At 37.6% G+C, this 12,049-nt stretch overlaps 1 protein-coding gene across 1 annotated transcript; it reads left to right on the plus strand.

The window, feature by feature from the left end:
- Window positions 1–5,373: 5,373 nt before the first annotated feature.
- On the plus strand, window positions 5,374–11,053 carry LOC105937798 (saxitoxin and tetrodotoxin-binding protein 1). Its single transcript, XM_012879305.3, has 7 exons — window positions 5,374–5,488; window positions 5,564–5,696; window positions 5,827–5,972; window positions 9,181–9,266; window positions 9,399–9,539; window positions 10,593–10,712; window positions 10,942–11,053. The coding sequence occupies exons 2-7, from the start codon at window positions 5,580–5,582 to the stop codon at window positions 10,980–10,982; spliced, it is 651 nt and encodes a 216-aa protein (XP_012734759.2). The 5' UTR covers window positions 5,374–5,488; window positions 5,564–5,579; the 3' UTR covers window positions 10,983–11,053.
- The last annotated feature ends 996 nt before the right edge of the window (window positions 11,054–12,049 follow it).

Raw genomic sequence — 12,049 nt, forward strand, 5'->3', positions numbered from 1 at the left:
TTTTTTTAATGTTTAGGAAGAATAGTTTTCCCTGTAGTTTCTGGACCATCTCTATTTAAGTTCTGTATTCCTTTACAGAAGACACCCTCTTTGTCCCGTACGGGGACATACAGTGTAACTCCAGGAGGGAGTTAAAACTAATTCACCCTAAAACCTCAGCATGTGCCTTTATTTTATTACGCAGTCAAGAACCAAAAACTTTATCAAAGGATGGAAGGACATTTGCCAAAAGTTTAAACTCCAAGAGATGAGGTTGTTAAGTAAATAAAATATGATAAAAAAAGGACAAAATGTATTAAAGATTAAAAAGAACAGATCCAAAAATGAGAAGGTTATAAAAAAGATTACAAGGATTTAAAAGCGTCTTCTTCAGGTGCTTCTAAATGCATCATGGGGTGGGCACTCCAAATCTTTCTTGCCCTCCAAAAGTCAAGAAGTGAAATCTATCAAAAAGAACTCACTCTGGTTGCATACAAAGTTTTATTAAATATCACATTCTGCTGGCTTAATAGTTGTTATTTTGGTGTTTCATGCTTTGTTTTTGCTCAATTTGTTAGTAAATAAAACCTTTCGTGTTTATTTATAATATAAACGGAAGTATGTCACTGAGCATGCACAGCAGGGGATAAAACAAGGAAGTGGCTAGCAGCTACCGGCTATTGACATCTCCCAGTGAAACAATGAAGAAAGGTCGAACATGAAGTGAAAAATAATGCAAAAGAATATATGATTCCAAGAGGGAAAAGACTGGAATGCTTGTGGGAATACAGTATAAATGTTGTTGTTCACAGAGACGGATGCTAAATCTGCCAACTGCTCAGATGTGACCGCAGAGTGGAATGACATACAAGTGGCCGTGCTGCAGCAGAGAAGAGAGCTTCCTTCCCTCTCCCTCCTCAGAACCCGTTTGGTTTGTATCTTGTGATTGGGTTTTGTTAGGTTTGTTTTGACTTTTGCTTATTTCTAGTTGGTTAAAGGTTTTGTATTAATCTATTTTGGGTTCTCATTTCAGTTATTCATTCTTCCAAGTTTTATTTCTTAAATATAATTTAATAAATTCCAATTTCATTGAATCATAAAATCCTTGTGTGGTCTCCATTAATGTTACCCTACCAAACGGGCCTGGTGGACGTAACACTGCACTTTGTAAAACATGGAGCCAATGCCGTGATTTAACAACTGGTGTGATGGGATCCATTTTCCTGGTGTTGGTCAGGACTGTAAAAATGATATTTGTCATAGCAACATATATTCCAATGAAATTATAGTCCTGCATTTAACCCATCCAGTCTGTGGGAGTTGTACCCAGAACCTTCAGAAAAGTGCAATACTCTTCGTCTTTTTGTTTTATGGCCCTGGTGGGGCCTGGCCCCAAATGGCAAAGATTACACAGTTCCTATCTCCTCCACTCATTTTAATGACAAAAGAATGGCAACTAACTCGCCTGTGTACAGTTTATTTTCCATAATATTTGTCTCAGGTATTCTAAAAGCTATCTATACTCTCCCATCTACCATTTTAGAACTGTCTGTATAAATTTTTATGTATTTTTTGAATAGACTGTGTCTATATATTTATTCACCTCTTTTATTTCCGTCTACCTTCCCTTGTTAAATTAATGCAAATCCACAGTAATCTCTCTAAAGGTCCATGTTGGGAAGATGGGAAAAGCTACAGCTGGGTAAACTGCTAAGTTATTTAGTCCTATTTCAGTTGTTTTATCCTGAATTATCCATCCAAAGCTATGCATTTGTCTCTTTTGTCTTTCTTGACAAGGTTTGAGAACATTCTGTGGAGGATGGAGGATGTCCTTTCAGATTGGCCCAATACGTTAATGCTAATTGCAGTCTCCTATGTTTTAATGGTATCTCAAAAAAAGTGTAATACTTGGACCACAAGGCCATTCTTGTTAAGTTCTGTTTATTTCCTCGTCTCATGCCATTTCATTGCACTCCCTCTCCTTCAACTCATTAGAGTCATGTTATTCATCTGTGCTAATTATTCCCACCTCTGTTTCTTCCCTTATTTAACCTCCCGTCCTTGTTGGATCCTCCATTTACTGCAGTTAAAGCAAAAACAAGAAGAAAGAGCCTCTGTTATGCAAAAGAATGTGGCAAGTGTGTGAAAATTATACTTTTGCCTTTTATCCTTCTGTAGCAACTTGCTTGTTTGCGGTAACAGCATGAGACGATTCAGTCTCAGATTTCTTTTTCTTTCTATGCTATAAAACGGAGCCAAAGCCATGATTTTTTTTTATTGTTGGCAGACATCTCAACAATCCCCAAACACCTGAGGCAATGGCTTATTGTACTTTTAAATATCCATTTTTCTAGCTTCCTATTGCAGATAGCTTCAGGCCGAACGCTACTTACACATGAATATCATGTTTATTTAATTTTTTGTCTATATTGTTGTATTGTAGCTACTATTTTTATTAGGGTCTCAACAATGTCTGAGGAAATGGCTTGAAGGAGTTTTAAGAATACTAGCTAGCTGAACTGCAGTTGTAATGCTAGCTTGCATGTGAAAAGTATTAGAACGTCAATATTCAGATTCAGATTCGTATTTATTTTTTTAGTTTTTGTATTTATTTGTAAAAAGGATGATGCGTAATAAAGAACACAGTGTAAATATGGAATATTATGGCCAGAGCTAATATCCATCTGAATTCCCTCAGCAATACAACACAGTACAGTAACACAAAACAACAGTAATACTAGGATATAAAAATTAAATAGCTAAAAGCACCACTACCTGAGGCTATACCAAAATGTAGTTGTTGAAATGGAAAAAAATATGCAAAAATGTATCACATAATCAGAGATTTTCACTCTGTGATGTCGGTGCATATTATCGCAGTCAAGTTTGACTCGATTACTGGATATTGACCTAAAAATAAAACCATTAAAAATGCACATAAAGAAGTTTGGAAATTTATTAAACAGTTAACATGATTACAATGGTAAAAGTAATTGTCAGGTCTAAGCACCTAGAACATCATACTACACAAGGAAAGAAAGACACAAAGACAATTAGTTTGGTTTCATTCTCGAGGAGAGTAGGAAGAGACCGTTGCAGTTACAATCTCTAACCCACTCTGCCGGTCTCAGCGTTCTCCTCGGTTTTATTAAGTTTGGGGCGTTTCCCTAGTTACAGGACTGAGGCTGTACTGAAGGGTGGGGGAACAGATAGTCTACAGCCTCAGTTGTCAACAAAGATACATTTTTTAGAGAAAAGGTGTTTGTTGAAAAACTATATGTACCTAAGTACCCCAAAGACATAGTTTAAATTGTACAGTATACTTTAGTCAATGCGTGGAGTGCTGCAGCTGACAGGACCTGACAGTGTGCAATGTAACGGACCAGAAAACTGAAAATATCTTCAAATTGAATTCAGATATAATTAACTGATGTCATCTTATCGACATTTCTAAATCAATTGTTCTACATTTAGAGCTTTTGGACCCACCTGTACCTGATTTAAATTGCAGTTCTGACTTATGTTTATGGCTACAAAGTTTTAGCAGTTAACTTGTAACCAGACAATGGAGTGTTTCTTTAACCATCACATATTAAACATTTTTGTAAATTAATCATCAATATAAATTTATATGAACGAGGTATGAAAAATGAAAAAAATCTTCTAAAATCAGTTTATTTCCTTGTTAAACTAAATGCTTTTATATTTACAAATCTGTAAAAATTCAAAAATATATTTTTATGTTGGTCAACAGAGATGACGTCAATTTCAATATACATTGCAAAAACTTTTGACTTGATATGTTTATGTATAAGTATATATAAACATGTAATATAAAAGTATTCAGAAGAAAGCCAATAATATTCCCCTACAGGAGTAATAGATTTTAGGTAAATGTGGAAAGTATTAACCAGCGTAAACATATTTTATGCAACATAAAATATGTAGAAGCCTGCATATTTTATGCATGCCCTTGACATGGACCATATGTGGCACCCACAAGCCTGTTCTAAAACATTCACAATCCACCTCTAAAACTTTATTTTATTCCATTACTCTTCTAGTTTAGTTACACTTGCAATTATATAGATCTATAACAGAGCATGAAACATTTACTTATTTTACATAAAGTTAAGATTAACTTTGACCCTTCTAGTTCAAAGGTCAGTACTGGTAGCCCTTCGTATGACACAACACCAATGAAGTAGCTCTCAGTTTCAAAAAGGTTGGTGACCCCTGCTGTAAATGATCCTAAAGAGTTTGTTTTTTCTGTGTTTTCCAGTTCCATCAGCTGGTACTGACCTTTGTTCAACTTATCATTGTTTACAGTCATTATAGATCAATCAGGAAAAAACGCTGTTTGTGTGAACTCTAAACTAGTTTGCCGTAGGCATACCTAAATGTCCTTAACTCATTATCCTTTGTAAATAACCTGCCGAAGTTTACTTTGAATAATACAGAAAACAGTTTAACATTTCCACTTTAACATTTCAAAAGATAAAAATATAGATATATTCTTATAGTTACCATACAAATGTGCATAAGGTGAAAACTGAAATCTAAATAAGAGGCAATGAACAACTTCAAGAATCCCCTAAAAAATGGCTGAAAGGAGGTAGGAGATGGAACAGCTGAATTAAATAGGTAAAATGCAAATTAAAATATGCAAAGATGTCCAACCTGAATTTATTAACTGCAACGATGTTGCAGAAAAGAACAAAACTGTTATAAATTAAACAATAATTTACAACTGGACAAACAACTACTGTTTATATTGGGAACTGTGTCAGTCTTGCAATTACCAATTACCCAAAACATGCAAAAAGGAAAACATATCTGATTATTTCATCACAAAAGATGCAGACAAAACTACATTAACACACATATAGTGTAAATCTATTCTGGTAATAACTAAATTTAAGATAAGATAAAAATTCCTTTTTTGTCCCACAATGAGGAAATACGGGTGTAACCGGGGCAAAGGCACAGACATTTATACTCAATTATTAGCAATGTGAAAAAAATTGAAGAAAAAAAAGAACAAACTAGTCTCATCCAAAGTTAGTTTTAAAGAAATGCAAAGAATAGAAGATAGAAAAGTAAATTTCAGAGTTAATATTGCACAATTTCCTAAATTTATTCATGTAAACTGGTGGCAAACACCCACTGAATGAACAAAAGAGACAAAAAAATGGTAAGGAAATTCATATCTCCTGTACATTTAAAGCATCAGCAGGTTGACAAAATAGCAAAAATAATTAAAGAAAAATGTGACAGAAGAAGTAAAATTGTAAAAAAAAAAAAAAGCTGCTATTAGAAGGACGGGAACCCCACACCAGCAGTAAGGAAAGATATAGATCAGTTTTGACATCAGGAGCAGCGAGTTTGTTTTGTAGTGACCAGGGTCAAGGTATCGTTAAAAGCAGAAGCTGACTGGACGGCTGCCACTTTATCTTATAAAGAGCAAACAGACACTTGGAGCTTGCAGTGGGCAGCCAGCAGTTTCCAGGTCAGTCTTTATAAACAGACGGCTGTCTTCACTGGACTCACTACAACTTCTCTCCAGTTACTCGCCCTCCTGCAGCTCCTGCCGATCCACGATGAAGCTTTGGACCACAGGAGCTCTGCTGGTTGTGCTGCTGCTGAGCTGCAGCGCTCCATCTTCAGCTCAAGAATGCAACCTACCAGCAAAGATGCAGCGAGAGGATTTGCGCAAAGTGAGATCGCAAACAAGAGCATCTATGTTGTTGTTGTGACCCCCATGAGTCCTCATCAGATATTTTAAATTGTTTAATTTCTTCAGGACAACAGTGTTCCCGCTTTTTCTCCTGTTTGTCCTGTTTCCAGTTGTCAGAGGTGCGGTGGGTTCTGGTGGAGAGTTTTGCAGACTATCCAGCTGGTTTGGAGCTGATGAAGAACGCTAACAGCTCCATTGTGGAGATGCAGCTAAAGGACAACAACGACAGCTTCCTGTTCATTGAGCGAAACGTTGTGTGAGTGTAATTTGGGACATATCTGGACTTGTTTACTTTTTCTCACCGTCAGTGTTTCTCAAATGTTTTCTGCTGCACGTTTTAAAATGCATTAAAGCATTAATCATTTTGAAGATTACCCAGAATCCCTTTTAAAATGTACAACATATATATATATATATATATATATATATATATATATATATATATATATATATATATATATATATATATATATATATATATACACACACACACACACACGTATGCTCATTATAACATATAACACTGCTTTCTAACAACTAGAACACACTTTTTTTAACTACATAATACTAAAAACAGCATAAATGGCTTTTATCCCGACTCGTACCGGCTATCACCTTTTAACTAGCTATTAACCTCATATGGCAATAATGATATCAAGCCATTTTTATAAAAGATAAACCCCAGTTACATTAAGTTTTGTACTTTTTTAAGAGTTTGTTAATAGTATTCATCATACTACTGACCACAGGTACTGACCTAACAGCAGGGGGTGCTGTTGTCCCATATGGAATAATTTAGAAGGCCTGGAGTTCCTGGACAAAAAATAAGGCAAAGCTTCAGTTAGCAGCTTCATTTTTCTAATAGTCAGAGCGTTCATAACAGTAATAATCAACCAAATTAAACTCTAATGTTATGCAGAGCTTATCAGACTATCTGAACACTTAAGAATAGATTTCCAGTTTTATTCAGGTTCTAATCCCTTCTATTCTATAGAAAGGAATGGGGATAAGGAAAGGAGGTTTAATGTCAGTTTTTAAAGCACCCGGGTTCATCCACTGAAAACAGCAGAACAAATGTGAAGTGCCCCGAACTCAGGTCCAATTGGAAATGTATTGGTACCAACAAACTCCCGTAGACAGTCCGGGAATCCCCTCGACCTCTTTCTCAATGGGGAATCTCCCCACATGGTTCCTTTAATCAGCCTTGGAGGGTTTCTTCACCAATGGCCCAATGCCCTTTGAGTCTTTTTGGTCGCCTTAAGGCAGTTGTTAGTGTCACCGACCTAAAAGGGCGATACAGGGGCTGCATCCGAAATGTTCTAATTATAGCTCCTAGCTCCTGTTCCATGACCTTTCACAGGGTCAACAGCAAGAACTTGATCGTGGGTTGGAAAGGAATTTCGGACTGCTGTGTCGATTTGGGACAGCCTTTAACTCCGATGTCATTACGTGACAGAAACACACATGGACAATGTGAGACAAATCTGGGCCTTCAGCCTTCCGAAAATAAACTGCAAAGTTCGCCCGCTCTTCTCTCCGGGAAAATTTTGTTTATTTACGTGAGGGTGCTGTGCTTATATGTAGCAAAAGGATTGTGGGATTCCTTATAGCTCCTTAGAGCCGGTAATGGACCTTGCGAGGTTCCCATGCTGAAGGAGCCATGAGAGGAAGCATACAAGCTACTTTTCCTGCCTCCTTCTCTACTCGTTGCACTTATCGTCACCGCTGATACACTTCTGCTCTGGCTGAAGAGTCCTTACCCAAAAGACGTTTTCGGATGCAGCCAGAGAACCGCAGGAAAGACATGCATGCACACGGTGTAAGTTTAATAGATCTCTCTAAGTTGCCCCAAGGAGGCAGTCCTGTGTTTGGACTGTGGGAAGAACCCGGGGTACATGGAGAGAACATGCAAGCTCCATGCAATATGAGGATTCAAACCCAGGAGCGGACCATCTGGGCACCAACCATTCCTTAGAGCTGTCTAGCTTCCATACTCAGATGAGAACAGATATTCTCTGCGTAGATTGACTCTGTCGTCTGTGAGGGGATAAACCACAGCTTTCTCTGTTCCGCTTCCAAGAAACGAAGGAGGATGAGGACTTGGCAAGCAAACGTTGGCAGGATGCTTATGGGCTGAAGGTGGGGGCTGACATTTTTCAAAGCCATGCCAGCTTTCTCTTTAAGCAAATGACTAAGTGAGGACTGAGTCTGCATCGATATCCAGACACTTTAAGCAACGTTTCATATTGTTAAAAAACATCACATTATCAGAGCAAGGCAAGGAAAGTTTATTTATAAAGCACCTTTCGGTAACAAGACGATTTAAAGTGCTGTACATGAACAGAAAAACATTACAGAGGGATATATTTCATAGGAAAAGCAAAACATTACAGTAACAAAGAAATAAGCAAAGTAAAAAAGTAATTCTTTCACCAGACGTATTTCATACATTAACAAACAGACAGAAAGCATAAAATCACAGTACTTTATTGTTTCTATTCAAAATAACAAAAAAAAAGCTTAGTAAATCCTTGCAGATTTCTGATCTAAAGTAATTTTGTCCAACTTTTCCAAAGTTACAACTAGAATAACTTATTTTGTTTCTTTGTTTCACTGGAACGGGTTTCATCACTAACATTTTAAAGCTTATTTGTTTCTAGTCACATATTACCAATAGAAAAACATTTCACTAAGCTAGGTAAATCCTTGACTAGACTTCTTTAGTTTCTCTGAAACAAGTTTCATCACTAAAAACTCAAAGTTTAATTGTTTCTATTCATACATTAACAAAATCCTTAAAGCTACAACTTAAGGTCTCTGATCTGACCTTTTTCACCTACAGCTAAAATAGGAGGCAAGCAGAGTAAAGGGGGAAAAGCACAGCAAAGGTGGTGTGTGTGTGTGCCTGTGGGTTTTAGTGTAATCAGGTCTTAGAGTTTTACTGGTTCTTCTTAATGGCGATTCCAAGCAGCCAGATTTCTGGTCATTCTACCAAAGCCAAGCTTCCAGCTTTCTCCAAGATCGTTCCCATCCTGCCAGCAAGTTCATAAACAGCAGCTGGCCTGTAGTTCTGCTTACACAGCATCTCAGTCTGAGTGCTGGCAGCGGACATATCTCTCACATAGTTCAGGCAGCCTTGACATGGGCTGAAACAGCCACCAACGTTTTCAGAATTTCTCGATACTCCAGGTAACCACTAGCTCCAAAAAGCAGGAATCCTGTTATCATAAATCCAATTTTGAACACATTTTCAACATCCTCGACTGACAAAATGTACAGACACACAGACACTCCTCCCACCGTGTGTCCTGCCGTGGCACAGGGGCTCTCCTTCGCCCAGTCTTCTTGTTGAGAAAATTTTAATTCACAGTACAATTGAGCTGTATTATTTATTTACCTTTTTTAAGGATTTGTTATTCTTATCCGTACCTTGCACAGATGCAATACTGCACTTCTTTTTTCAGAGCTGGAAAATGTCTCGTCTTCCGTGTGAACTTTTCAATCCCAGATGAGGGAACCTCCAACCATACCCTCGTTCTAGATGGTGCAGGTGAGTGTGAGGTGATCCTTTGTAAAGATAATTAGGAGAAAGCTAATCAGCGCAGAGCAGAAGAGGTCTGAAGGAGAGCGAAGGGATAATGGGACTTCCGTATTCACAATTTGTTGTTGCTGTTTCTTCAAGGAGTGCAGGAGCTTGATGGTGTGGTGACTCCGTATGATGACCAGGGTCGAGTAAATATCCACCAGTCTTGCCCAACCTGCCTGCTTATTGTCTACCATGGGGTGTTCGAGGGAACACCGGGCAGGATACTGCTCATTTACAGTAAGACAAATAATTTAATACTGGAAAACATATTTTAAATGACAACTTTAAGGCATGCTTGTCAGAGGATTAAGACCATTTTGTAATCTGCAAAACCTCCATTACAGTTGGAAAATTAGGCAAATTTGAAAAAAAAAAAGAAGGTCACCTGTTAAGGCAACCATGTTGTTTCTGCACTACAAGCATTGACCTGACAACCTCTTCCCTGCTGCTTTCTAGTCCTGCTACAGGTAGCACATCTAGATTGTGCTACCTGACGTTAGGGTAGATCAAGCTCTTGCCAAAACCAGTCGGGAGAAGGGCGATAACATCGTTTCCACTAACAAATGCCTTAAAAGCCGTTCTCTGGTGTTCTTTTGAAGAATTTAAATACTTAGATTGGACAACACTGATGAAATAGTATCATTAATGTCACCGCTTGCTTCCTCGCTGCGAGCCGCCATTGTTGTCTGAATCCAAACAGTCGCTTCTCTGATTCGTCACATCCCGCCCAGTGATCCTGATTAGCTCGTCCATTTTATGTGGTATTGAAATCCCTCCCAATGGCAGCGATTCCAGATGGATGTGTGGAGCCGTGTGGAGTTACATCCATCTGGCGAAAGTCCTGTTAGGGGCCAGAAACTGAATATTCATCTGGTTTACAGCAATGTGTAAGGATGCAAATTAAGGAAAAGTCATTGAGTGACTGTAAAGAAATTATATTAAATGTTTTACCCATTCTCTGCCTTCCCCTCATTGTTAAAATGAGCCAGGACTTTTCTTTGAAAGGTGAATTTTGCATTTAAGCAAAATGCAATTGTTTATTTATAAAGCACAAATTAACAACGAATGTTGTCTCAATGTAATTTATATAAAAGTCAATTAGGATGGCAATAAGTTAACAGGGTGCACTACGTTCTCTTCATATTTCTGAGCTCATTTTAGTCAGAATATTGAAAACCTCTTCCTGTTGGAATTATAATTTGGAACATGTTTCATCAGAGCTGTGACTGCCTCACTAGTGTCGTCATCTGCAGAAAGGTTGCTGACTTCCTGTCATTTTCTCTGACACAGGAAGTGAAGGGAAACACCTGGACGCTGAGGAGCTGAAAGCCGCTGAAAGCGAGCACAGGAGGATGGCAGAGTGTCTGAAGTTCAACGTTGAGACAAGTTTCCGCTATGATGGGAAGGCAGGTCAGGGACATGATTAAACTCACATATGATGCTGAATTTACTGTCTGATGTCAAATAATAGTTTAAAATGTGTGATGCAGTTTTTTTTCTCAGGTTTTTGAATAAATTCTTAAATCATAACGTGAACATATCTCTACTACTAGAACGTCTGTGACATTTTAGAAACCTTGAAGTTCTGTTTGCCCTTCTTGGATCACTTAACAAAAAATTTGTCTTTGTTTCTCTGCAGATTTTTGTCTGGAAAAGAAGGAAGAAACGGAGAAAGCCTGACAACATGTGGGTTTATGTTAGTACAGATGCATTTGATCTGTTGACCACATGATTAAAGTCCTTTCCTTCAATCCAATGTGTCTCGATTTGTTGCAGAGCGTAAATGGAAATCACTTAAATTTTAGGTTTATTGTTTCAAAATATATTGTAAAGGGATTTTCCTTAAATAAACTGTCGAATCAACCAGACTCTAGTTAACCCAAAGCTAGTCCTTGTAATCAAATTTAACCAGTGTGCGCAATAGTTAATCAGATAAATCTGAAAGGCCCCAGCAGAATTGACACCCACTTATCCTGCTCTAGAGATTTTACATACACTAGCTGAGAATAAATGTCTCAATCAAGCTTACTAGAGTGGGTGGGGTTAAAATAAAAAAAATAAAACAAATAAAACAATCACAAATGGACTAAAAATATAAAACCTAGGCTCTAGACATAAGAGCAACAACTCCAGCGAAATGTGTTTCTGTGTCTTTTTCTCTTTAGGAATAGCAGTTTGTCTCTCATCTCCCTTTAAGTTCTGTATTCTTTTACAGAAGACACCCTCTTTGTCCCGTACGGGGACATACAGTGTAACTCCAGGAGGGAGTTAAAACTAATTCACCATAAAACCTCATCTTGTGCCATTATTTTATTACCCAGTCAAGAACCAAAAACTTTATCAAAGGATGGAAGGACATTTACCAAAAGTTAAAACTCCAAGAGATGAGGTTGTTAAGTAAATAAAATATGATTAAAAAAAGGACGAAATTTATAACTATTAAAAATAACAGATACAACAATAAGAAGGTTATAAAAAAGATGACAAGGATTTAAAAGCTTCTTCTTCGGGTGTTTCTAAATACATCATGGCGTGGGTGCCCCAAATCTTTCTTGCACCCCAAAAAGTCAAGAAGTGTGATCTATCTAAAAAAAAATAACAACAACCTCCAAAATAAAAACAGACAGCCCTCTTCTAACAGCACTCTAAGCATATGTGAGAAACATGATTAACACATGAGGAGGGTTTAATACACAAATTACACTGTGAAGAAAAGAAGCAGTCTAAGGCGAGGAGGGTGTGGCTAG

This window comes from Fundulus heteroclitus, chromosome 13 (genome assembly GCF_011125445.2).
Source record: "Fundulus heteroclitus isolate FHET01 chromosome 13, MU-UCD_Fhet_4.1, whole genome shotgun sequence".
NCBI classification, from domain to species: Eukaryota; Metazoa; Chordata; class Actinopteri; order Cyprinodontiformes; family Fundulidae; genus Fundulus; species Fundulus heteroclitus.

Coding starts and splice junctions, on each gene's coding strand:
- LOC105937798 (XM_012879305.3), top strand. CDS start 5,580: ATGAAGCTTTGGACCACAGGAGCTCTGCTGGTTGTGCTGCTGCTGAGC. Junction 5,973..9,180: donor TTCATTGAGCGAAACGTTGT/GTGAGTGTAATT, acceptor TTCTTTTTTCAG/AGCTGGAAAATGTCTCGTCT. Junction 9,267..9,398: donor CCTCGTTCTAGATGGTGCAG/GTGAGTGTGAGG, acceptor TGTTTCTTCAAG/GAGTGCAGGAGCTTGATGGT.